Source organism: Thermobia domestica, chromosome 15 (genome assembly GCF_964235325.1).
Source record: "Thermobia domestica chromosome 15, izTheDome1.hap1.1, whole genome shotgun sequence".
Classification (NCBI taxonomy): Eukaryota; Metazoa; Arthropoda; class Insecta; order Zygentoma; family Lepismatidae; genus Thermobia; species Thermobia domestica.
This window is the reverse complement of record NC_137468.1, coordinates 108,316,928-108,341,165: the sequence shown is the minus strand read 5'-3', so window position 1 is coordinate 108,341,165 and position 24,238 is coordinate 108,316,928. Positions and strand designations below refer to the sequence as shown.

At 33.6% G+C, this 24,238-nt stretch overlaps 2 protein-coding genes across 2 annotated transcripts in view; both read left to right on the top strand.

Annotated features, from left to right (window-relative positions):
• The window catches only part of myo (growth/differentiation factor myoglianin), a 112,114-nt gene extending 95,904 nt beyond the window's left edge, over positions 1 to 16,210 (top strand). Inside the window, exons 2-3 of the mRNA XM_081740044.1 lie at positions 4,951 to 5,318; positions 12,902 to 16,210. Coding sequence (XP_081596170.1) covers positions 4,951 to 5,318; positions 12,902 to 13,285 — 752 coding nt within the window. The 3' untranslated portion in view covers positions 13,286 to 16,210. The remainder of the gene's footprint in view (positions 1 to 4,950; positions 5,319 to 12,901) is intronic.
• On the top strand, positions 15,972 to 20,552 carry LOC145671589 (histone-lysine N-methyltransferase SETMAR-like). Its single transcript, XM_081740778.1, has 2 exons — positions 15,972 to 16,029; positions 19,984 to 20,552. The coding sequence occupies exons 1-2, from the start codon at positions 15,972 to 15,974 to the stop codon at positions 20,550 to 20,552; spliced, it is 627 nt and encodes a 208-aa protein (XP_081596904.1).
• Positions 20,553 to 24,238: the final 3,686 nt, after the last annotated feature.

Genomic DNA, 24,238 nt, shown 5'->3' with positions numbered 1-24,238 from the left:
CGTTTCTCAATTCCACTCAGCTATTTTTCTCCATCTTTTGACATTCATATTTTAAAAGCTTCTTCTTTGTCATTGCTTTTTTCTCATAATGTGTATAATTTTTCTTCATATGGAATAGTATTGCATAAGAAACATTTGAAATATCTTTTTCATATATATTTTTTCAATTATAGGGGCGAGGAATGGTGGCTAAATAGTAGAGAACTCATCTCTGGTGTGACAGGTCCCTGTTTTGATACCAGGTCAAGTCAGTTTGTGGTGGACAACATCAAGTCTGTGGGTTTTCTCATGATTCTCTAATTTCTCCCATATTCTGATTCCACATAAATCATTTGTCACCTTTAATTGAAAGAGCAATTGCAATTGGACGTAAAACTAAAGTAAATAAATTAATAAATTAACACGTTTTTCTTTTTCACGGCATCAATACTGGAAATTAAGATAAAAACAAATCAGATTTTTTAAACTTTCATTTAGAGTTTTAATAGGGTTAGGTAGAAATATTGAAAATAATATGAAATATATTTAAAGACTATTAAGAATATTGCAGGTAGTTTTAATGTTCCACAATTATGCTGGGAACAGTCATGATAATAAAGGTCGAAATGGTGTAATGAAGAAAGTGAGAAAATGAGAGAATCCCAAGAAAAGCCACGAACACTTGTTTGTCCACCGCGAAGCCCATTTAGTGAGAACTGGACTCGAACTACAGACCTCACAGAGGTCACGGTGGCTCAGTGGTAGAGCATTCATCTCTGGTGATTGGGGTCCCTGGTTCGATCCCAGCTCGCGCCAAGTGAACTTTGTTGTGGACAAACACCGTGTGGGTTTCCTCGGGGTTCTCCCGTTCCCTCCCACTTTCTTCATTCCACCATTTCATTCATTACTCATCATCACCGTCTCCTTTAGCCTAACCGGCATAACCGTGGGACGTAAAACTCAAAGATTTCATTTCATTTCACTTTTATTTTAACTATCTTGTTAGCTCATGCACAAACTACTTTTAAGTTTTCAACCCTTCCATTCCATTCTAACCTTTTATAAACACTTTCTGGAACTCAATAAACACTACATATAATTCTTTTAATTTCTCGATAGACCTTCCACTACTTACCTTGAGTAAACCAATAATGTCTGCTGTGGTATTTCCCGTCCAAATCCAAAATGTTTCTCCGTAAGTTCCTTCTGACATACGATTATTTCTGCCTTTGAGTGTTCACAGCATATCTCCGCTGCACATGATATTAAACAAATTGTTCTGTAAACCCTAAGTCTTTTGTGTTTCTTTTCTTCTTGTGTTTTCTATTCTTCTTTTCAGAAAGTGCCGGTACCCTTTTACTGTATGCTCTTGGTTGTCTTTACTTATATTTCATTCTCAACGTCTTGACTACCCACTTGGATATATAACACGTTTTTGAAACGAAATATTCACTTGTGCCAGTATCAGATTGAGATCTGAGGAGATGTTGATCCCAGATATGGAACCAGGACATCAGGCGCCAGAGGAGAACACTCTATCACTGAGCTTCAACGGCGCTGCAGAAATTTGAGTCCCAACAGTTACGAATAATAAACTGTGCTCACAGATTTCAGAGTAGAATCAGACGTAGAACTGTCAGTAACATTGTTTAATACAAAACGCCTTACTTTCTAATATTCTGTTTTTTTTTTAAACCGTTTTCGTTCTTCCCAAAAAATCAAGAATGTGGTGAAGTTGCCAAATAACTAATAAAAACATTCATTGCTTATTTAGTTGTTAAGTAGTAAATTAAGATGGTCTTGTACTTACACGTGTTATGCAACCATCTTCGCTCTGTTGACATGTGGGTTGCAGTTGCATTGAAGTCATTAGTCACGATAAGACGAATTGGTGCAGTCGCAGATACTTATGAGAAAGTTTAACTTTCAAAGGTCTCAAACGATTTTGAAAATAATTATCATGTCTTTGTCCAAAGTTTTATTAAATGCACAGAAAGAGATAGTAATTACCTACTCTTGTCTAGAATAGAGAATATTAATTTTGCTAGGCCAAAGTAGAGGCAAATAAAATTTGCATGTTATCAAATTCATTTTCACTATTAAGAAAGCATGCACTACATACATCTACAAAACAATAAGGATATTACTTATTGCAGTTTAGATAGAACCTAACTGCTTTTGAAGTGAACACAATGTTAGAAATTGTCCAATAACCGCAAAGAAATATTTATATTACTAAACTTCCATTAAAATAATCCATATACAGGGTGATCATTTATCTTGAAATGCCCTTATAACTTTTGAACTAATAGATGAAAAACGCTGGCACTTTGTTGTATGTAAGTACAATATCAAATGAAAGGACTTGCTTAACATACTTTGGAATATTAATAATGTTGCTAACCCAGTATAAACTTTTATATATATATATATATATATATATATATATATATATATATATAATCAAATCGTTACATACAGTATATCAAATCTACATGTTAAAGGAAGCCCACAGTACTACATTTATTTTTCATTATTACAAACTAATGACATTACTGTTTTACAAGCTTCACAGTTTTGAAGGTTTGTATAGCAGTAATAACATGTGAGATGGATGGTGCAATTCACATTCAAAATACCTTAGTGCGGAACTATGGTCATAATATATAATTCGAATGAATGGGAACAAAGTCGCAAGGAATTGAAAATGTGACTTTTTAAAAAAGGTTTTATTTCGAAAACTACTTAAAGAAATATCAGATCTAATCATGTATAAATGGTCTTCAATATATAAAGATCATATTGCCATTTACCACTACAACAATTACAGCAATATGATATCTCAAACTGTTTCGGAAATACGAGAAACATTGGTAGAGATAGTTATACTGCTTAAAATGACGTAATGGGAAAGCTTTGTAATAATTGTTGCTTTCCTTTGGTTCTATAACATTACAGTAATATTTTTTGAGAGTTGTAGTTACATGTTCTCGGAATTACATAATTTTAAGCACCTTCGGAGTTGTTGTAGATGTCATATTATTGTAAATGGTATTATGATCTTTAAAACCACCTAGTAATTGGATGTGGTGCCTATTTAAGCAGTTTCTCGAAACGAAGCCCTTTAAAAAACGTAAATTTTCAATTCTTTGTAACTTTGTTCCTTTTCATTGGAAATATATCATATGATCATTAAATTCGACACTAAAATACTATGGATATCCATTGTTCTGTCCGTCTCAGTTACATTATTATTGCTGCAGAGGAAACTAAAATTTGTGATACTGTAATTTCTTAGTTTGTGACACTGAATAATAAGTGTGGAATTTGAAGTTTTCATTTAATATGTGGCTTTAAAATATGTTATATGCTGGCATAGTGACATTTGAAAAGAATATAATTTTATAATGGGATGGCAGCATTGTTAATCTGTTGTTATTTCAGAGTACGTCAATGTCCCCATGTTGATGTCTGTGTCGTACAAAATTTCAGTGTCTTTTATCTATTAGTTCGAAAGTTACAAGTGCTTTTCAAAATTAATGATCTATCCTATACATTCTAGTTAAAACAGTTGACCTTCCCAAATTTGACAGTATATTTTTAAAATTTAGAAAAGGCAAAAGATGAAAAAGTACTGATAATAAATTATAGCGACTTAAAAAAAGTCCGTTGGCTCAAAAAGTTTCTCGTTATTGAATAGTATGCCGTAAATTCGTATAATATAAGGGGAAAACGTGTAAGCAGCAACAAATAAAGATAGCGGAGAATAATTAATGCATTATGTATTCATTTGATGAACTTCCAAACAGTCCACAGTGTAAGACCACTGGAATCGTCAACGATTAGCAACAGTAGGAAAAAATCGGCTAGTGCCTATATTTAAATGAAACATATCGATCATTTCCTTGTGGAACTAAGAAAACAGTGGAAAATATCAGCCAGCCTTCGGATTTGAACCGGGGATTTCTCGCTTAAAAATGGAAAGCGCTAACCACTAACGTACACCAGGAAGACTACTGTTATTTTAGCTAATCGCATAACCCTTTCTACTACTACAGAAGATCCTTTAACGGGTAAACTAAGATTAGAATCAGTTCTATTCTCTATAGTAATACGAGTATTTGCACTTAAGAAATAAATAAATATATTATTATTAAAACGTTCTAAGAGAGGTAGTAGAAAAAGTATCAATCTACATATTAAAACTGTAACATACAGTGAAACTTCAATTATCTGGTAGCTCTCTCATGCCTATGTGGATAGCGTACGTGCCTTTGGTGCCAAAGTCTCGAATTCGATTCCCGGCAGGAGCTCATGTGGTTTTGACCTCACTTTAAGTTGTAAGTCCGCGTTTCATATAGTCTCACTGGCAAAAGTGGCGCTAAACTTGAAATCCAACCCAATTCGAGTATACAGATTAATGACTTATGGGCAATCATGATATGCAGAAATCTGAATAATTGGATCCAAAATCTTAAGAATAAAAGCAATGGGAAAATCTCGATCACTTTTTTTACTTACTCCTACTACATCTATTATCAATATTCAACACTACTTGCTTTCACTTCAAAGTCTAGTTACAACTTTTGACATACAAATTAATTCTTCGGATTTGCTTAGAATTTGAGAAAAGAAAAATACAGTTTTCCTGAAATTTGTGAAATATTCACTTAAAAAATATAGACTTCGAAAATTCCAATTAAACAAATTTTAAAATTGATTTAGATAGGAATGTCAAGGAAATTATATTTTTATTGGATACATAATCCGTACAATTAGTATTTCTATAAGCGTACGTTTTATGTAGTGTTTTATTTGCTGATTGATCCGGATATTTGACGAACCGGATGAATGGAGTTCGGATAATTGAGTTATACTGTACTGATACTTGATAGATGCAATATTATTTTATCTTGCATTTTATTGCAATATTAATGAAACCTGTTTTAACTACATTTTCTTCTCTTTCAGCACCCCATCTGCGCCACGTTCAACAGGGACAAAATATTCAATATTTTAAATTCTCCGAAAAGATTACAAGAAACAAGGTGCTAAGTGCAAACTTGTGGCTTTATCTAAAAAATCCTGATGGTATAGATAAGATTATCACAATAGAAGTGTTGCAAGTGATTAAAATCAAAGAAGGAGAATCTCTGACTATGGCAAGGATAATCACACTGAAAACTCCACTTCGAGAAGGGTGGATCACGGTGGATGTGGAGAAGCTGATGGCTCATTGGTTTAAATATCCAAAGGAAAACTTAGGAATTGTTGTTCTGACAGAGAACGAAGAGGATAGAAAATATATTATCACATACCCTTCGGAGCATGAATCTTTTGTAAGTTGAGAATTTAATCAGTATATTTTTCTCTTTTTATTTAGTTATTCATTTTTCTTCACAAGAGGAGCATGTGGTTCGGGACTCATGGTAAATGTAGATCGACGTTCCAAATAGCCTCGGTGCTAAATAGGGACATTAAACAAATACACTTTTTTATCTGTATGTGAGACAGTGATAATATTTGTCTTATATTTGGGTCTTTCACTATATTCTGAATAAATCCTGTCAAATGAAAAGCAACAATTTAAGATGATTAAGTACTATTTTATTGGACACATACTCTTGTGTTATTTTATACTTCGTTTAATTTGTTGCATGAAGCTATTCATTCTCTTAAAGTTGTTTATTTTAAAAAGGAAATTGAAGACTTCCACTTAGAAAAGTCCTTCTTGTACTCTAATTACTTTACATTGATACTTTGTGCGCTGTTGTCTTCAGAATGAATCAAGTTTTCAAATGATACTAAAGTCGAGCAATTTCCGGAAAAGCATATTTTTAATTTTTTTGAAAATAACATTCTAAACTACAAATATTTTAATGACATTTAAGTACAAGTAATAAGTATGAATATAAAAATATTTTTGAACCATATATGAAAACGAAATTACTAAAAATTTTTAAAAAATATACTTTAGAAAACTTAACGCTAATATCCTAATTGCCTTAGCTTCATCGCTTGAAAATTATTGTCTTTAGAATGATACCAACAGGCTTTCGAATGATGCCATACGTATTTGTCACTGACACACAAAGTCGTGAGAACTTGACGAAAAAGTCCCGAAAGTTTTCCTAAAGTGACATGCTTTTTAATTTGAGACTCCTATGGGGATCTAATTTCAGATATCTATATGAAATGTACCTCGGAAAATACATTCAAAGTTTCATTAAAATATGGCCACTATATAAGTAGATAAAACATACTTTTAAACCATTTTATTACAACATTTTAAAAATATATATGCATATTGTATGCATATTGTATTGGGTAAAAATATATGTGACCCTTAGGAAACTCATGCTCGTATCCTTACTATGGGTCTTAGTTTGTAAGTCATTTTCTTTAGACTGAAGCAGGCTTTAGAATAGTACCATTTGCATGTGTTGTGCTCTATATATTCGGAACATTTTACTATAAACGGTATTTGTTTTGTTAATTAGGCGATTCTATTGGGATCCAAGATTCAGATATCTGCATCAAAAATGTATCTAAAAGTACTATTTGTCCTAGGCAATATACCTTCTAAGCTGATTTAAGTACGGTTTGTGGGTTTGAAGATACAAAAGTTTTTTTGGACCAAGAACAACAATTTTCGTAACTAGTGCGATTTGGGGAGAGAGAAAGAGTGTGAATTTGTATTTATGTATGTAAACTTTACCACCTGATCTTATGAGTAAAACAGGGGGAGCGGAAAACACAATTTAGCTACATATACGTAACCAGCAGTTAAAAGGCCAAATGCCTCATAAAGTGATTCAAGGATTTTAAACAGGATAAGCGGTTTCACTCTTCATTATTATTATTATTATTATTATTATTATTATTATTATTATTATTATTATTATTATTATTATTATTATTATTATTATTATTATTATTGACATCTTGAGCATGGATTAACAGGTACATGAACTAGAACTTCCATTTAAATGAATCGCTAGAGTTGTTTGCGAAAAAAAAAAAGATTTGAACAACACTTATCCCACTAGTAAATTATTTTATTCTGAATTTTTCCTATAAAAATACTATACACACATCACAAAATTCTTTGAATGAAATACAAGATATTTTGTAGATATTACATTATCCGTTTTCTAAACACATCGTATAAAGAGAATCAACATCCATTAATTAACCTTCCTTAGGTTCTTCGATAGAAATTAGTGTTTACTAGTTTAGAGCTGGAAAGAAACGTATTTGAGAAATATCAATAAAATTGTTAGAGCCACTTTTTCTTTAGAAAATCGGCCAAACAAAAAATACTCCCGTTAGTAAGCTATTTTTTAAAAATGTGAAGAAAGCGAATTACGGTAAATTGTAGGGTTGTGAATGAAATATTTCTTTGTAAAATATGATGAAAATTATTTGACAATGAGTTGCCTTTGTAAAAATAGTTTTCGAAAAAAAAATTATATTAAGATTATTGCTATAAGCTAAATGTTGAGTAAAGCATGATTACCTACTACACAAGGTTTAACATTCACAGAACAAAATTTCAGACGTTCATGATTTTTCATAATGCATTAGGAGAAAAAACTAAAAAGTGCCTTTTTTAAAAAAATTAACAAATAAAACAGAATGTACTAAAAAGTAAAAAATAAAATAAAATAATTTTTATAAATATGCTTCCGTTATATAAAAATAATAATCAATAAGATAAATCATATTGAAAAGCATATGTCCGTTGTCATATTGTCCGTTTTGGGTCATGCAAAAATGTTTCTTGATATTCATATTAACATACAAGGCGCTACCTAACATGGTTAAAAAGCACGAAGCTATTACAGAAGATTCAAACTCAATATCCATCCTTCCGAAAAATCCAACGATATACATAAGGGTAGAATGTGATGGTGTTTTTCCAGTGGTGATGCTTAGCCTATGAGGATTACAGAACAATGAGTGGGTGAGTTTACAAAGAAAGTACCCTACACACTACAAAATAGGAGAGCTAAACTGAGAAAATTATTTTGTTCTTTATAGGCACTTACACCCCTTGAGAGGAACAAGAAACACATTACTTAATGTTAGGTTCTGTATACTGTGCCGGTGCTGTGGCATCAGTTGTAGCTCAGAATACTTATTAAATGAACGCAACAAAATGGGGATGAAACTGAGGCACAACACGGTACTTAACTATAAAATTATGGTTGAATTTAAATGAAATTCAAATGTTTCAATTTTGAAAAATGACTAGTTGTGGAAAATAGGTGAGAGAAAGAGAAAGGTTTAAACCAAGATAAAGGAATGAGCACTAGCCTGATATTCCAACGAGGCTGGCGTCGTTCTGGTCATCTGGAACAATGAATGTCTTTCTCTGGAGGACCCTGGATAAACTGGAGTCAGTCAACATCTGGATCTCTATCCTGTTGATCTGCAAGGGGCGTCAAGTTCTCTCTTGACAATGCATCTTTACGATGATGTTCTCCTACACCTTCATTCCACTAGTTTCAACTTAAGCACGAAGTATTTGCGGTGATAAATCAACAGAATGGTATTCTTGAGTTATGGAGCTGGTTGTTCTCCAATGGTGTGATTCGCTTCTCTCGTCGATCCTGCACCTATCCTAACCGTGTGTCGAATACCCTTTGTCCATGTGTCCTCCATGGTTTTGTCTGGCTGTAAAGTGATGACTTTGGCGTTCAATGAACGAGGAAGTATCAGTCTGTGCGTAAGGTATGCGGAAAATGAAGAAGGAAACTAGTCCTGTTTATTGACAATTTCGAAAGTGACAATTAACAAATACATGCTTATTCAAACTGTCTGGCAAATGTACAGCATTAATAAAAGTTTTGTTCCGTTGAATTTTAGAGAGAGTTCATGATTCTGTAGAATATAGCCGCAATTTAATAAATAATTGAATTTGGCGAAGTAATTTAAAAGTTTACACAGTTATCTCACAATCATGTCATTATGATTGCACTGATACTTCACAGTATAGCATTTTGGCTTATTTTTACATATGTTGTTTTTTTGTGGTGTATGAGAGCCAGTTTCTAAATCACGCGATATATGTATAAACTCATGTTCATTTAATATTTCTAAGTAGAAATTACTTTTCTCTTGAATAAACACATTAGATTAACCTGTTAACTAAAAAAATAAATCTGAATATGACAAGAAGATTTGGCGCGTGACATTTCGGATTTGCGTCATGCTCTTCATGCGTGACGGAAATAGAGTGCATGATAACCTGTACACAGTACATCAGCATGGTTATTAGTTATCTGCATTTTAGAAGAACATGAACCTTCTAGACACTTCTAATCTCGCTGCAGTTGCATGTTGACAATAACAGTTAAATATATTGCAGAAAGCGTATCTCACATTAACTATTATTAAATGTTGTTGCACAATATTAATTTTATTTTTCTGTAAAAGATTAATATAGATATAGAATTTGCGAAAATTTGTATTTGTTAAGTATAGACTAAATACAGTTCCTGAGCTAACTAATATAGACTAACATTCTAACATTATTTTCCTGATCATCACATCAAATATCTTGACTATTTGCACAGTTCTTCTTTCTTAAGACAGAATGAAATGTCTTAATCATAAGCAACCGTTACCCCACAGTCATGAAAAGCACGGACTAAGGCTGAGTCCTGAAACTTGAAATATGTTTTATAAGCAGACATCTCAAACTATGTATCTATTCTATGATTCTAACTTTTCTTTAAATATAAGCAACAGTGCAATCGATTCACATTTTAGTAATAAGATCCAGAATCAAGCTAGATGTCTGCACGGGCCGGAATTTTTTGCCTGGACCCGGCCCGGCCCGTGAGTTTATAATGTGAGTCCCGATCCGAGTCCGAAATATGTTTTAGAATTTAGACCCGAGCTCGTGAGATAATCAAATGAGCCCGAAATAAGCCCGAATTACAAAACTTAATAATTAACGCGAAATTGTATTTTTATTTACAGTAATAAGAGGTTTAATTTTGCAGTTGTACTTTAAAAGTTCTTAAGAAAGAATTGTGCAATAAATATCGTTCTATAATATATTTACAAAGTTAGGCCCGAAAAGGCCCGAGAGAAATGGTTGTATATTTAAAAATGTACGGCCCGAGTCCGACGTAATATATGCTTTGTAGGCCCGAGCCCGTGCAGACCTCTAAATCAAGCACGAGGAGTATGACCTAACCTTTAATGGAGACGAAGATAATACGTGCCGTTGAATTTTAGCTGATTTCCCCGTATATATATATAAATTCCCAAAAGAAGGAGGGGCGGCGGAGGTTCAGTTGGAGAGCGTTCACCTCTGGTGTGTGGGGTCCCTGGTTTGATCTTAGCTCACATTAAGTGGGCTTTGTGAGGATAAATACCGTGTGCGAGGATTTTCTAGGGATTCTCTCACTTTCTTCACTGCACCATTTCATTAATTGTTATCAACACCATTTTCTTTAGCCTACATGGAATAATCGTGGAACGTAAAACTGGAAGATTTCATTTTATTTTCCTAAAAGAAGGATAACCAAATTTAGAAAATTGTTACTTTATGTAAAATAATTTTAATAGTTTTATCCATAATTCATAAACAAATTTATCCTTGAAGGTCCTAATTTATAGCATTATTCGTTTCTCAAGAAAACTTCGGGAAAGAATTGTTTACTGATCGAGTGAGTTTTATTCACATGATATTCTCAAATACCCAACTGTGTCCATATTTCAAAAATTAATGCACAATTAATTATTTTAATGTAACATTTCCGTTCCTTTCGAATAAAGGGAAAAAAGGCTAGATGGGGATACGTTTTGTGACTTAAAATAAATTGAAAACAAATTGAAATTTCTTTGTATTATATTAACAAATTTCCCAATTTTAAAATTTTACAACGTAAAATCTATGACGAATTACTACTTTTACAATCTAAATATTTATATATGTCGAGCCACCGAGATCATTATCGTAAAACAAGTGTGTTCTGCCATCAATGGTAGGCCACCGACCTCAAATTCAGAAGTTTCCACATAAGACCACTACAGTCCTGTGCTGACCTTTTCGTCCGAAGAATAAACTATCTAATTTAATCTTGTTCATCAACTGAAATATGTTTTTTCCCCTCTTTATTTTTTTAGCACGACATATAACAAACTTTAATCTTAATATATGTGATAATCAATTTGTTTTCTTACTTAAGGTTGTGTGTTACATTTGTGTATTTCCCCCTTAATTTCTTACTAATTCCATTGTTTCTAAGCTTCCCAACTCATTTTCTCAATTTTTCTTGCTCGTATTTAGAATAATTGTAGTTGGTCATTGCCCGGGTTTCTGCTCGTACAATATTCCATGTTAACACTTGATTAGTTTATTTATTTTAAAAAAATGTTTAAGGATCTACACACTATATTTTTCATGATACTTTTCACCTTTCTAAAAGGTTTCTATTGTCTTTGCAAACATGTCTTTTAGTAATCAGTTCTACTTCTCACTTTTCCAACTTCTGTAGCTGATAATTCCTTTCATCCTAAGTGGCATAACTTATGCGTTGTCAAGGTTTATTTTTTATCCAACATTGTTCACTACATTTCCTCAAGTATCGGAACACTCTGTTAATTATTACTTTAGATTCCATAATGATAATAATGTCATCTGCGAAGTGAACACCCTTTATTCCTCTATTCTCTGTAGAAGTATCGTGATCATCACATAGACTACCCCTAGAAATAGAATATAATTGGTGGTCGGTAACACCAATTTGAAAATCCTCTTTCAACTGTTTCTATTTACCATTCTTCTTTACTTTTAACTTGAATTAATTCATTTATAAATTTTATATTTCTTTTAGTTCTATTAAAATTCTCAATCTCTATTCAAAATCCAAACTACATATGTTAATTAATTAGTTTGTATTCATATTCAACAACTTTTAAAAAGAGATTAGAACATTATAGCAAGACGACAGTTTCTCCTATAATTGATAAGATTTGGTTAATCAGTATTCCTCAGATGTAAAATTGTTGGGACAAATGTTTCATCATCTGGTAAAAACTGCGAGTCAAATAAGTTCTTCTAACGGAAAGCTGAAAGTAAGATACATTAATAAATTCTAATGATTCAATATCTTGTCAAGGTGACAACGTTTACCGGATATTAAAATAGTCCTCATTTTTCTAAATAAGACTTTGAATCACTTTGTATCTAACAGTATGATTTATGGAACGCGAAAGTTCAAAGTCATATAAAAAGCTTCGTCATTGGACTCTATTATGTCAATAATTCAGGATTATTAGCTACCTGCCCACGACATATTTTATCATTAGTGCTTTGGCTTCTTTCCCAAATGATTTTCAACTAAAATCTGCTGCTCATATCTCATGTGAGCAACGTGCGTATCCTATCCATTTTAAACATATCAATTTCATCACCCGCATAATATCCAAAGACGTATTAAGTTTTTACGTTTAACAATTTTCCCCATTTATTGGTGTTTCTCTGTATTTTACCTTTGGACACTTTCTTCAAGATTTTGTTTTAGAATTCCCTAATGTGTAGTCTTTCCTAATATTTAGTGGCCAATTTTCGTATCCATGCAACTCAATGAGGAAACCTACACAAAATCTTCTTTGTTCTGTATACTTTCACTCCTAATATTTCCTATACAAGTCATGATTATAAAGAGTTTTGTACAAAAGAATTACGTATATTTAAAATCATTAATATTTTTTGGATAACTTATATTGATGTTTTTTACCAGTACATGTACGCATGTTTCACATTTATTTGCCACTAATATCCCATTATTTTCGTATAGATATATATTTATTGTACTCATTGTATATATACTCATTACATATGTGTGAGAATTTGCCCTATATAAGTTTATGCTTACTAACTCATCTATTTCTACTTTAGGTACCGTTTGTTCAAGTGCATATGACAGATGGGAGGAAACATCGTACTAAAAGAACCATTGGAATGAACTGTAATGAGCATTCACAAGAAACACGTTGCTGCCGCTATCCTTTGACAGTGAACTTCGAACAGTTTGGTTGGGACTGGATTATCGCTCCGAAGAAATATGAAGCCAATTACTGTGCCGGAGACTGTCCGTTTGTATTTCTTCAAAAATATCCCCATACTCACATTGTTCAACAAGCAAGCCCACAAGGAACAGCTGGCCCATGTTGTGCCCCGAGAAAAATGTCGTCTATCTCTATGCTATACTTCGATAATGAATCCAACATTATATATGGACTGTTACCAGGAATGGTAGTGGATCGGTGTGGCTGTTCGTAAACTGATGTGTTCCGTTCTAGTGGTTCATATTTATTGTTCGTCTCGAAGAAGGCAAACACAAACATGTTTATATGAAACAAACATACATGAAACACACAACTTATTTCACATACATAAACATATACATACATACATTATACAGAACAAAGTACACAATTTGAATACATGAAACGGTTACTAAAAACATAATACACTATACAAATACATAAAAACACATACACAATTTAACACGAACACACCACAAATACTGAGGTGATGGGATTGTGTGAAAAGAGCTACCTTAGCTCTCAGGTCTTCGAAGAACGTGCTCTGTTTTGTTGGAAGTCCTGGCATTTAGCATATACATCTGATGTGATATAACTAGATTAATCCTAATCTCAGTGAGATTAATAGCAAGCTGTTCAGGGCTTTCATACAAGTTTCATCGGAAGATACTTATTGAGAGATATGTTAACACGGTGGGAAAGAAATATTTTTAAAAATGTATAAAAGGCTGATATGATTGTTTACAAATTTTTGAAACGCTGAAAAAACATTAACATATGTTTTGTATTCATCAGATAATGACAGTACTTGCAAAGATAATGTCTTTGAAGTTATCTTTTGAAGCACACTGTTGTAAGTGTAAGAAGAAAGACATTGCTACACTTTTATTATCTATAATTTTTATGGACTAGTTATAGTGTCAAAAACGACTGTCAACCGAATATTGGTTGATAATTTTCATAAGATCTCCTAGAGGAAACTGAGGGCAAGACTGGATATGTGTACAAAAAGTAATGTTTAGAAGATAAGGCAAGCACCAAAAACACTAGGGTAGGGGGGGAAGACGGTGAAAGGACAACAATGTGATGTTTTCTCGAAAGAATAGTTAATGATGAAGCAAATATGTGATTGTGATATATTTTAATGTTAAGTGAACTACTAAGTTGGACTACTGTATTGTTATGTAGGCAAACTGTCTGCTATTGCATACAATATGCTATTAATGCTTGTATTTTATTCCTGGAAAATCGATTTCAATTGGTTCATTTCGGTAAAGGTAGAATCTCTTAAAAAGCATATATTTGGATAATAAAAAGAAACAAAAGTTTTTGTTGTAGATAGTACAATGCGTTATTATGTTGATTGTGTTCACACAATTAATTTTACATAGTACAAGTGGCTGTATTAATTTATTGTGATAGAAATCAAAGTTAGTCACTTGTGTTCATAAATATGGACATAATTCAAAGATTCTTCCAACATTAGTGCAGAACAAAAATAATATTTATTTGTCTAATTTCCAAACATATGCTTTTACCTGTTTCGTGAGTTATTGATCTTTTGTTTAGTGTGTGTGAATGTGAATATTACGTCCTTTGTATTTTTATTTGTACATGATTGTTTTATTTTAATTTTTTATTTTAACAGTTGAAATTTGTAATTATTTTTCTAGATTTAAATGTCCTTGTAAACGCACAAATGCGTTTGAACAAGAAAAAATGCACTTCTTTATGTACTTTATTTGGGTTTGCAAGCTACTCAAAATACTAGAACTGATCTCGTACGGATAGACATTTTGTCGATATTGTAAAGAAAAATGATTGTGCCTTTTCTCTGGAAAATCTCCATCTTAACTTCAAAACAAAGGGAATTAGCATTTAATCATTACTTTTTAGAAAAAAGCCTTTTATTATTTGGTTTTGTTCAGGATCTAAAGTATCAAATAGGAAACCCAACAGATTAATTTGACCAATGAAATTAAAAATGTAGTATCAGTTATTATAACCTTATTTTTTTTTAAATATGTATAATAGTAATGTACTACTTTATTCGCCTCAGGGTAGCTTGTTGCCTTTCTTAAAGGGACATGAATTTGCAAAGCCAATACCTATTGATTCTACAATAAAATTACGAAATTAGGCTTTGCATTGTTGCTGCAATTTGTAAATTGCATGACTTAATTGAGGTCTGCAGAACAGACTGGTCAAAGAGTAGCGTTGACCAAGTAGAAGAATAACAAAAATGCGAAATACTAATGGGAACCAATTTTTCATTTCACGGTATTGTTCCCAGATGCAATGTGTTTTGGAATATAGACACACCAGTTGATGACTGTGATATGAATACAATGTATTTTTGGATAAATTGTATCAAACAATATCATAATATAATTATAATAATGTTACTTAAAATGGCAGAATAAATTAAGGATGTTCAATCCAATGAAAGCCTACGTCGACATTCACTAATAGTCATATAGATTGTGTTCAATTTTGTGTGGGAAAGATATATATTTTTGTTATTAAATTTCGTTGTCTTTCATTGCACAGCGAAGCATATGGCAGGAGCACCGCAGTTTTGTATTGTCTGTTGTGCAAAATCAACTTTAAAAAAACTGTCCGTGTTGTTATAAATGTGCTGTAAAAATTGCACTATTTTAAAATGCTCGATAAGTTAGCACCGAAGCTCTGGTGCCAAATGATAAATTACAATGCATATATACATATATGAATGTACTGCATAAGCTTATAAATCACTGCCATTTTAATAAAAGAATGTAGCGTTGAGATATTTTTAAAACGCACATACGATTAATAAGAAAAGCTACTACTGAATGCTACATATGTAGCTTTCTACGTTGAAAATGTTTCTATGTAAATGAATATGTATTTTGTACGTGCGATGAAGTGTATATGTGAGTATGTTTGTAAGGAAGAGAAGTGTTTGTGGTCTCGAAATAATTGCGTATACTATTAAGAGTAAGATTTTAATTTGTACAGTCTCATAGCATATCCAAACAATAATAGTAAAATATCAATAATTTTATTCATCTTAATTTCCTATAATCATGTAACAGTAGATTCTGGAAACATGGACACCTGTAACACCATACAAGTTGTATTTGCTAAGAAGGAATAAACTCAATACTGAAAATAAAAATTGTTTTCTACATTTCTTTTTGTAGCATGACAATGCAGGAAGAAACCTCTTTTATCAACATATCTATTGTTAAGAAGATAAATAGATTATCGAAATATGTAAATATGATGTCAATAAACTGTGAGCCAGTATAACTTCATTCACAGTGTAAAGGTATCACAATGATTCAATATATACGTATATCAAGTTGTAATAAATGCCATTTGCTAATTTCCAACGACCACGTTACTATAAACATTAAATCACAAAATATATTTAGCTATCAAACTTACTAGAGGCCCTTCATAATCTTCATAATTGGTAATAGAAGATCGATAATGCCAAACTTGAACTCAACTTGATTTGAACTTTCAACACGCAAACATTTCTTTCTTTCCTAAACTTAATTAGGTCCCAGTCACCACTGAGCTTTGTTATACTTATTTTATAATAAAGGAATTTTAATATAAAAATTGAGAATGATAAAAGATGGTGGAAAAATTTCGATTCTTTAAACACTGCATAGCTACAAGAATGTAAAGAATACATAATATAAACTCTTGTTACTCTCATTGCCACTAATCATCGTGTTTGTCCAGTAATGTACAGGCATATATACTTTCCATCCCAATGTCTACCAATTTATTTATTTATTTTTACTTCTTTTACAATGAATACCCACGGCTCTGTCCTGTAGGCTAAAAGAGACGAATGATTAATGAAAGTAATTGACTATGGCACATATTTACCATTCGCCAAATACTCGAAAAGAAGTGGGAATACAATACCCCGGTACATCAACTATTTATTGATTTTAGAAAGGCTTACGACTCGGTTAGGAGAGAAACATTATACAACGTTCTTACAGAACTTGGAATACCGAGAAAGCTAATTAGATTAATTAAGATATGTTTAAGTGAATCCCAAAGTAAAGTCCGGGTAGGAAAATTTTTGTCCACGAGCTTCCACGTCGAAAATGGCCTGAAACAAGGAGATGCGTTGTCGCCATTATTATTTAACTTTGTGCTGGAATACGCCATAAGGAAAATCAAAGATAGCAAGCAGGGCCTAGAGTTGAACGGCATTCACCAGGTTATGGCATATGCTGATGATGTAAATTTAATAGGGGATGACAGGAGAACAGCAGAAATAAATGCAGAGATCTTATTAAACGCTTGCAGGGACATGGGTTTAGAAGTAAATGCAGAGAAAACTAAATACATGGAAGTACGTCGGGACCGTAATACGGCAAATTGTGGAGGCGTTAAAATATTAAATAATGCTTTTGATAAAGTGGATACTTTCAAATTTTTAGGATCAATATTAACAGACGAAAATCATATTCACGAAGAAATTAAATGTCGACTAAAAGCAGGAAATTCGTGTTACTATTCGGTTCAAAATCTCTTGTCGCGAATTCTGTCGAGGAATTTGAAGCTTAAAATATATAAAACGATAATCATGCCTGTTGTTCTGTATGGTTGTGAAACATGGTCGCTTACTCTGAGGGAAGAACATAGACTGAAAGTATTTGAGAACAGGATCCTGAGAAGAATATTCGGACCCAAGAGGAACGAGAATGGGGAATGGCGGAAGCTTCATAACGAGGAACTACATAGTTTATACGGTTTACCCAACATTGTTAGGGTCGTCAAGTCTAGGAGGCTTAGGTGGGCAGGTCATGTAGCTAGAATGGAAGAAAGTAGAAACGCTTTCAAAGTCTTGACTGGTAGATCCATAGGAAAACGACCATTAGGAAGACCTAGGCGCAGATGGGAGGACAATATTAAGATGGATCTCGCAGAGATAGAAATACAAAGTAGAAACTGGATGCAATTAGCTAAGGATAGAAGTCAGTGGAGAGCTTTTGTGAACGCGGCACTGAACCTCCGGGTTCCATAGGCCATAGAGTTAGTTTTTTTTTTTAGTTTAATTGACTATGGCATAATTGATAAAATGAAAATAGGCAGCAAAAGGAAACTTCGGGGAAACCCATGGACACGACGTTATTTACCAACTCACATGATCTGGAATCAAACCAGGAACCTTTAGTACCAGAGATGAGCGCTCTATCACTGAGCCACCGTGTCCTCTTTTTTTATTCTTGCAGACATCAAAAGGATTTATAAATTTGGAGAAAACGTCCGACCGAAGCGTTATTCAGAAAATCATGCTAAACGTAGCAATAACTTCACCTTACATAGATGTCGAGTTATAAAGGAATAAACAATATTCGTTTTCGAAGCTCTGTTCTGATACATTCACACATGATTTATCTCAGAAAAGCTAACTATAGCTATCAGCTACTGATTTGAAGATTTATCTACCCAAATACCGACAGAAAAGAATGCAGAAGACATATATATATATATATATGTATATATATATATATATATATATATATATATATATATATATATATATATATATATATATATATATATATATATATATATATATATATATATATAACAGTAATATTTTTTATGCTGGCCTGCTCCCTGAGGCTATCTAAAGTTGGGGTAGGTCCACCCTAGATTTACAGGATAACAAAGTGGGCCATTCCGCCCTTATTGTTACTCTAGAACCAAAATGTGCCTTGTTAAATAGCTTGTTCCTACCTCCAAAGTTCAAAATCAAAAGAGAAAACGTTTGAGAATATCGGGTTCTTGCAAACTGTAAAGCATTTTCCTTTTCTTTATCTTTTATCCTGTACATCAATTTCTGTAGGTTTTTCTTTTGGATCTAACAAGAATGCCAAGAAATGAGCTTGAGAAAGAGTCAGTGACAACAATAGAGGAGGTAAAGGGCATACATTCCTTCTGTGACTACCCCGTCTTCCAACTGCTCCCTAGACGTGTTGTAGCGTAGACCAAGAAATTAATATAAAACTGTTCTTTTCGGTGTAAAAATAAAGAGAGAGAGAGAGAGAGAATGTCTTCCCAAAAATTTCTGTGGTCCTCCGTGTGCTTCCCAAATAAAACAAGCTGGCATCGTCACTGCAAAGAACCATATTGTAGCTATGTCTGGATTAAAGAGAACCTCCTTGTCTCTTATCTCCTGCAATTGAAGTTCAAGATTTTTCCATATTCTTACTAAATCTACTACAGTGCGGTTACTCTCCTGCATTTCATTAATTGCAGTAACTATAGGTTTAAGAAAATGTAACCTTGAGTTTTCCGTTTTAGTGCCAGATTGGAGATCTTCTGTACAGCTGAATCAATTACTAGTCAATTTTTTTCGCATATTTTTCACAGTTGTTGTTTTCATAATTGTATACTCTTCCAAACAATTAAAACGATTGCACAGTACCTCTGTTAGAAGAGCAAATTTAGGTAACTCCAACTTCTCTACATATCGCACTAGCGAAGTAATTGTACGTGAAGTAGCTTTGGAGACAATAACTGCTTATCATAAGAAGGTAAGTTTAACACATGGGCTGAACAACCCTATGTAATAACATATGTCTTACCTGCCTCTTCTATTTCTTGTTACATCTTCAAAACATGAATTACTCAAAAGGCGTTCAATAAGAATGAAAAACAAATTGGTTTATTTATAGAAAAACTGGTTTACGATGGGGGATCAAATATAAACGGGATTTTTGTTCGTGAACATCATCAGTTGGTAGGACTGGCCGCGCACTTCTGCTATGTTTAGGCGAGACCGCTGGGAGTAAGGAGAGCGTGCTGTTAGATATTTCCCACCATTTCGTCAGTACCGCTAATGCGTAGGAGCAACAGATGCACCCCTCCACTGCGCAACGCATAATTATAAAATTTCTTGCTCGTAAGGAGTTACAGCGGCAGAAATTTGCCAGAGATTGACTGCACAGTTCAGGGATCAAACATTGTCAAGGACGCATGTGTATGAATGGCATAAAAAGTTCAAGGAAGGACGAGAACATGTGGAAAATCAGCAACACGATCGCCATCCTCGGACCAGCATTACGGACGAAAACATTCGTGCGGTTAAAGGTATTATTGACGACGATCGACGACTAACAGTAACAGAAATTGCAGAACAAGTCGGAATCAGCCATGGGAGTTGTCAAGCAATCATCAAAAACTACCTACAGTTCCGTAAAGTGTGTTCCAGATGGGACCCTCACCTTTTGATCGAAAATCTGAAGTTGGGACGTTTGGAGGTCTGTCAGAGGCTTAAAGCAAGGTTTGCGGAAGAAGGTGATACATTTTTGAGTCGAATCGTCACCTGCGACGAAACACGGGTTCACCACTACACTCCTGAATCCAAACAAGCCAGTAAGGAGCGGCGGAGGAAAGAGGAGGCAGCACCAGTGGAAGCTAAGACTCGACGTTCTTTCAACCGTTTTTTTCGATCGGCGAGGCATTTTGTTGATTGACTTTTTACATGAGTGACACACAATAAATGCTAAATACTGCTGCGAGCTGTTGAACAAGGGTTGCATATCGCCGCAAAAGACGAGACCAATCGATTCGACAGATCCTCCTCCTGCCCGACAATGCGCGACCCCATACTGCAGCTCGAACTGTCTCGAACCTAGAGGTAATGCACTGGACTACACTTGAACATCCTCCTTGCAGCCCGGACTTATCGCCCTGCGATTTCCATTTGTTCGGAGCGCTTAAAGAAACTCTAGGAGGGTAATGATTTGAAAATGGTGAGAGTGTAGAAGAGTTCGTGCTCAACTGGAAGGTGACATGACCCTGTTCTTTTTATGATGAGGGCATCAAAAAGCTGCCCATACGCTGGGACAAATGCATTTCCAAAGGAGGAAACTATGGAAAAAAAAAATTGTAAGTGCCTTGTGGTATTAAATAAATTTAAATAAAAAATAAAATCCCGTTTATATTTGATCCACCCACGTAAACCAAGCTGATTTAAATCACTCAACCCTGCTTAAGTCCAAATCGAAACTTGATAGTTAATAACTCAAGAACCAAACGCCTGCCCAACAAGGTGTTTCACACGCATTATGCTTGTTAAGCTTAAGAGCCACTAACTTTTCAAATTTGGTCAAGTGGAGATCTTTAGTTCCCGAGTTATTGTCTCCAAATTTCGGGCTTGGACTTAACAGTGTGTATTTATAGTCAAGATTTGCTAACAATCAATGAAGAACGACTTTTTTTCGCTATAGAGCACTTTACCTGTCTTGCTTTTCCTGATTCTTCTATCCAAATTTACTTCTACCTAATGCTTCCCTTGGTTTGTTGATTTCCGTTCGTAACTCATTATTCACCTTCTGTGTACCCTCTTTTCCTGTCTATTATGACATGAACGACTTTACTCTAAACTTTCATCATCGGTTATTCATGACATTGATTCGTACATAGATTGTTCATCTTACGATACGTTCCATACATACATCTATTGTCACAGCAGGTCAACAATTTTTATTCTCCTTCAACCATAAAACAACTCACAATTCTAAACTTGAAAACTTTCACGATCCTGGATTACTATAACGAAATTCTACCAAGCAACACTCGAAAGCAATAGCACATACAGTTTAACATAAACTTTTGACTTACTTTTCTTTTTATGAGAGACCTCATTCCTGGTGTAGTGGTTCGCGCGCGTGCCTTTAGTACAAAAGCCCCGGATTCGATTCCCGGTGGGAATGCATCAAATCCACTATAATAGTTCAGATCCCATTGTAAACTATAAATCTGTTCTTTATATTATTGCTGCTGACAACGGATGTAAGTACAAATACTTTACTCATTCATTTATGGCACATGTGTTCTTCTATAACACTTACTATATTTTGTCTCCTTTTTTTACTATTTTCTTCTTAATACTTATACTACAAACTTTCAACACTTTCATCAGACCAAAATCCTCTCTGATTTTGTACCACTTCTATTACTTTCTGCTGTACATGTATTCTTCTGTCAGTTACTACCAAATCACCACAATCTTCATGAACTTCGTTCTCAGACTGCCATCTACATATCGTTGGCCGTATTGGCCAACTCCTAAACTAATCGTAAATTGCTTGTCAATAATACTTACTTCTTTGTTTTACTGCTTCACTGGACTTCCCACGAAGTCTTAACATATTTTCATCTTCCAATGATACCTGTTCTTTACTAAATATTTAACAAACATCTTGTAGCATTTTCTGCTGCCCAGACATGCTTCAAAACTTTCTTTATTCTGAACCCTTGCATTTTATTAATCGGTAATAGTGCTTTAGCTTATTCCAGCTTATTCCACTTAGCTTCGGGTCCCATTCATTGAAAACTTGAAATGTTCCTCAACAAATCCGATTGACAAATTGGATACTTTCTAATAACCAATGGATGTTAATGTTCTCATCATTACTAGATTCACTGAAGTTTGGATTAATTTCTACTTGCCTATGCAAATTCCTGAGATCATCCATTAAATTAATTTGCGATATTTCATCACTTCATACCTTAACAGTAGTTTTGGAGATTAATCTTTCTTCCTTAAAGTAGACGTATTCGCAAAATGATCTACATTTCTGATTAAAATATTCTATAATGTCCATTCACACAACAACTGTGGTTCTTCGTTTAAGATTTGGATTTTTGTCTCTAAAGCAATACCTGCAAAATTATTTCCAGGTTTTTCTTCCAAATTAACTATAATTCTGGAAAGATTTTCTTTCTGGGTATCACAGGAAATGCCACACTGCAACTGAACTTGGAGCACATTTCCCTGGAAAAATGCAAAGTGACGCATGTTTACTGAAGTCTTTAGCTCCACTAGGAATTTAATAATTCATCAACCGTTTTTACTTTAATATGAAGTTCTGTTTTTGCTTTAATATGAAATTTCTAGATTTATGGTATTTTTTGAACATAATTTATTCCAACTCTGAATAGTTTCTTTTGTAATACTATCTTTTCCAAAGTGGCGTATAACAATCTTATCAAAGAAGAGAAAAATAATGTCCAGATATTTTTGATGGGTTTTATGTCATTTGGTTTCTAATCTCTTTAGGATAAACACTCATTTCGCTGTCCTTTTTAATCACTTTTTCCTAAGCCGTAGTATTTAATTATACAACTATCTTCTCCTTCCACCAAAATTAAAACCATTTATTACTTATTAATGCAACATCTTTCCCTTTTTGTCTATGATCTCTTCTAAGTTTTTTACAATTTTCTTGCACTTCGTTATATACAGCATAATTGATGCATATCTTTGTATTGTTACAAAATCCTTCTTTCCTTTAACTTGACAATCGCTCTGTCACTGTCAAATTTTATTATCATTATCTATTCTTCCAACCTCTTGCACAAAATCACAAAGACACAATTATGTTTACTCTTGTCACTAGCAGTGTATGGATTCTGCATAGAACTTCCCCACTACCTACCTATCTAACCTCACATATTCCTACCAAATCTATATTATTTTGTATCATCTCTTCTTTAAAATTTTCTCATTTCCGTCTCAGTAATATGTTATGTACGTTTCATATTCTAACCTATGTTGTTCTTTGCTAGCTATGCTCTTGTCCAACATTTTTTTCCAAGACTCTCTCAAGGAACTGTATTTGTATTACGAATGATCATTGTATGCAGTTTTTCTACTTTCAGTTTGTAGCAAGTTAGGGAAATAGTGTGATCGTTTTCTGTTCCACAATAAAGAGAATTAATGAAATTAAATCTTTAACGTATTATGTTAAACGATTATTCTTTATGTGCTAACGGTGACGTAGTTAATATGAGTAAACAGTGATGAAATAATCAGTGGCTGATTAGATGGAGTAAAATGAAAAAAATGGTAGAAACTTACATAATGTACACCACCACAGAGAAACATCGATCGAGCTTACAAATTGTACATCCAAAGTGATCCTCTACTATTAACAGTGATTCAATAAGAGTTTACATACACGGTATAATATATATTCACTTATATGGTAATCACAGCCGTTGTGGCGTAGTTGGTAAGGAATCAACCTTCCGACCGCGCAGCCTGCGTTTCATCTCCGCTTAGAGCGGGAATCTTTCCTGTATTATCATCGCTCCAATGCACATCAGTTCAGCCAGTTTCTGTAGAAGTTGTGCCGGGGAAACCTGGGAGCTA

Excerpts from the sequence above, each read along its gene's own strand:
- LOC145671589 (XM_081740778.1), top strand. The coding sequence starts at position 15,972 with ATGTTTGTAAGGAAGAGAAGTGTTTGTGGTCTCGAAATAATTGCGTAT. Across the intron at positions 16,030-19,983 it reads AATTGCGTATACTATTAAGA|GAGTTACAGCGGCAGAAATT; the intron begins GTAAGATTTTAA and ends CTTGCTCGTAAG.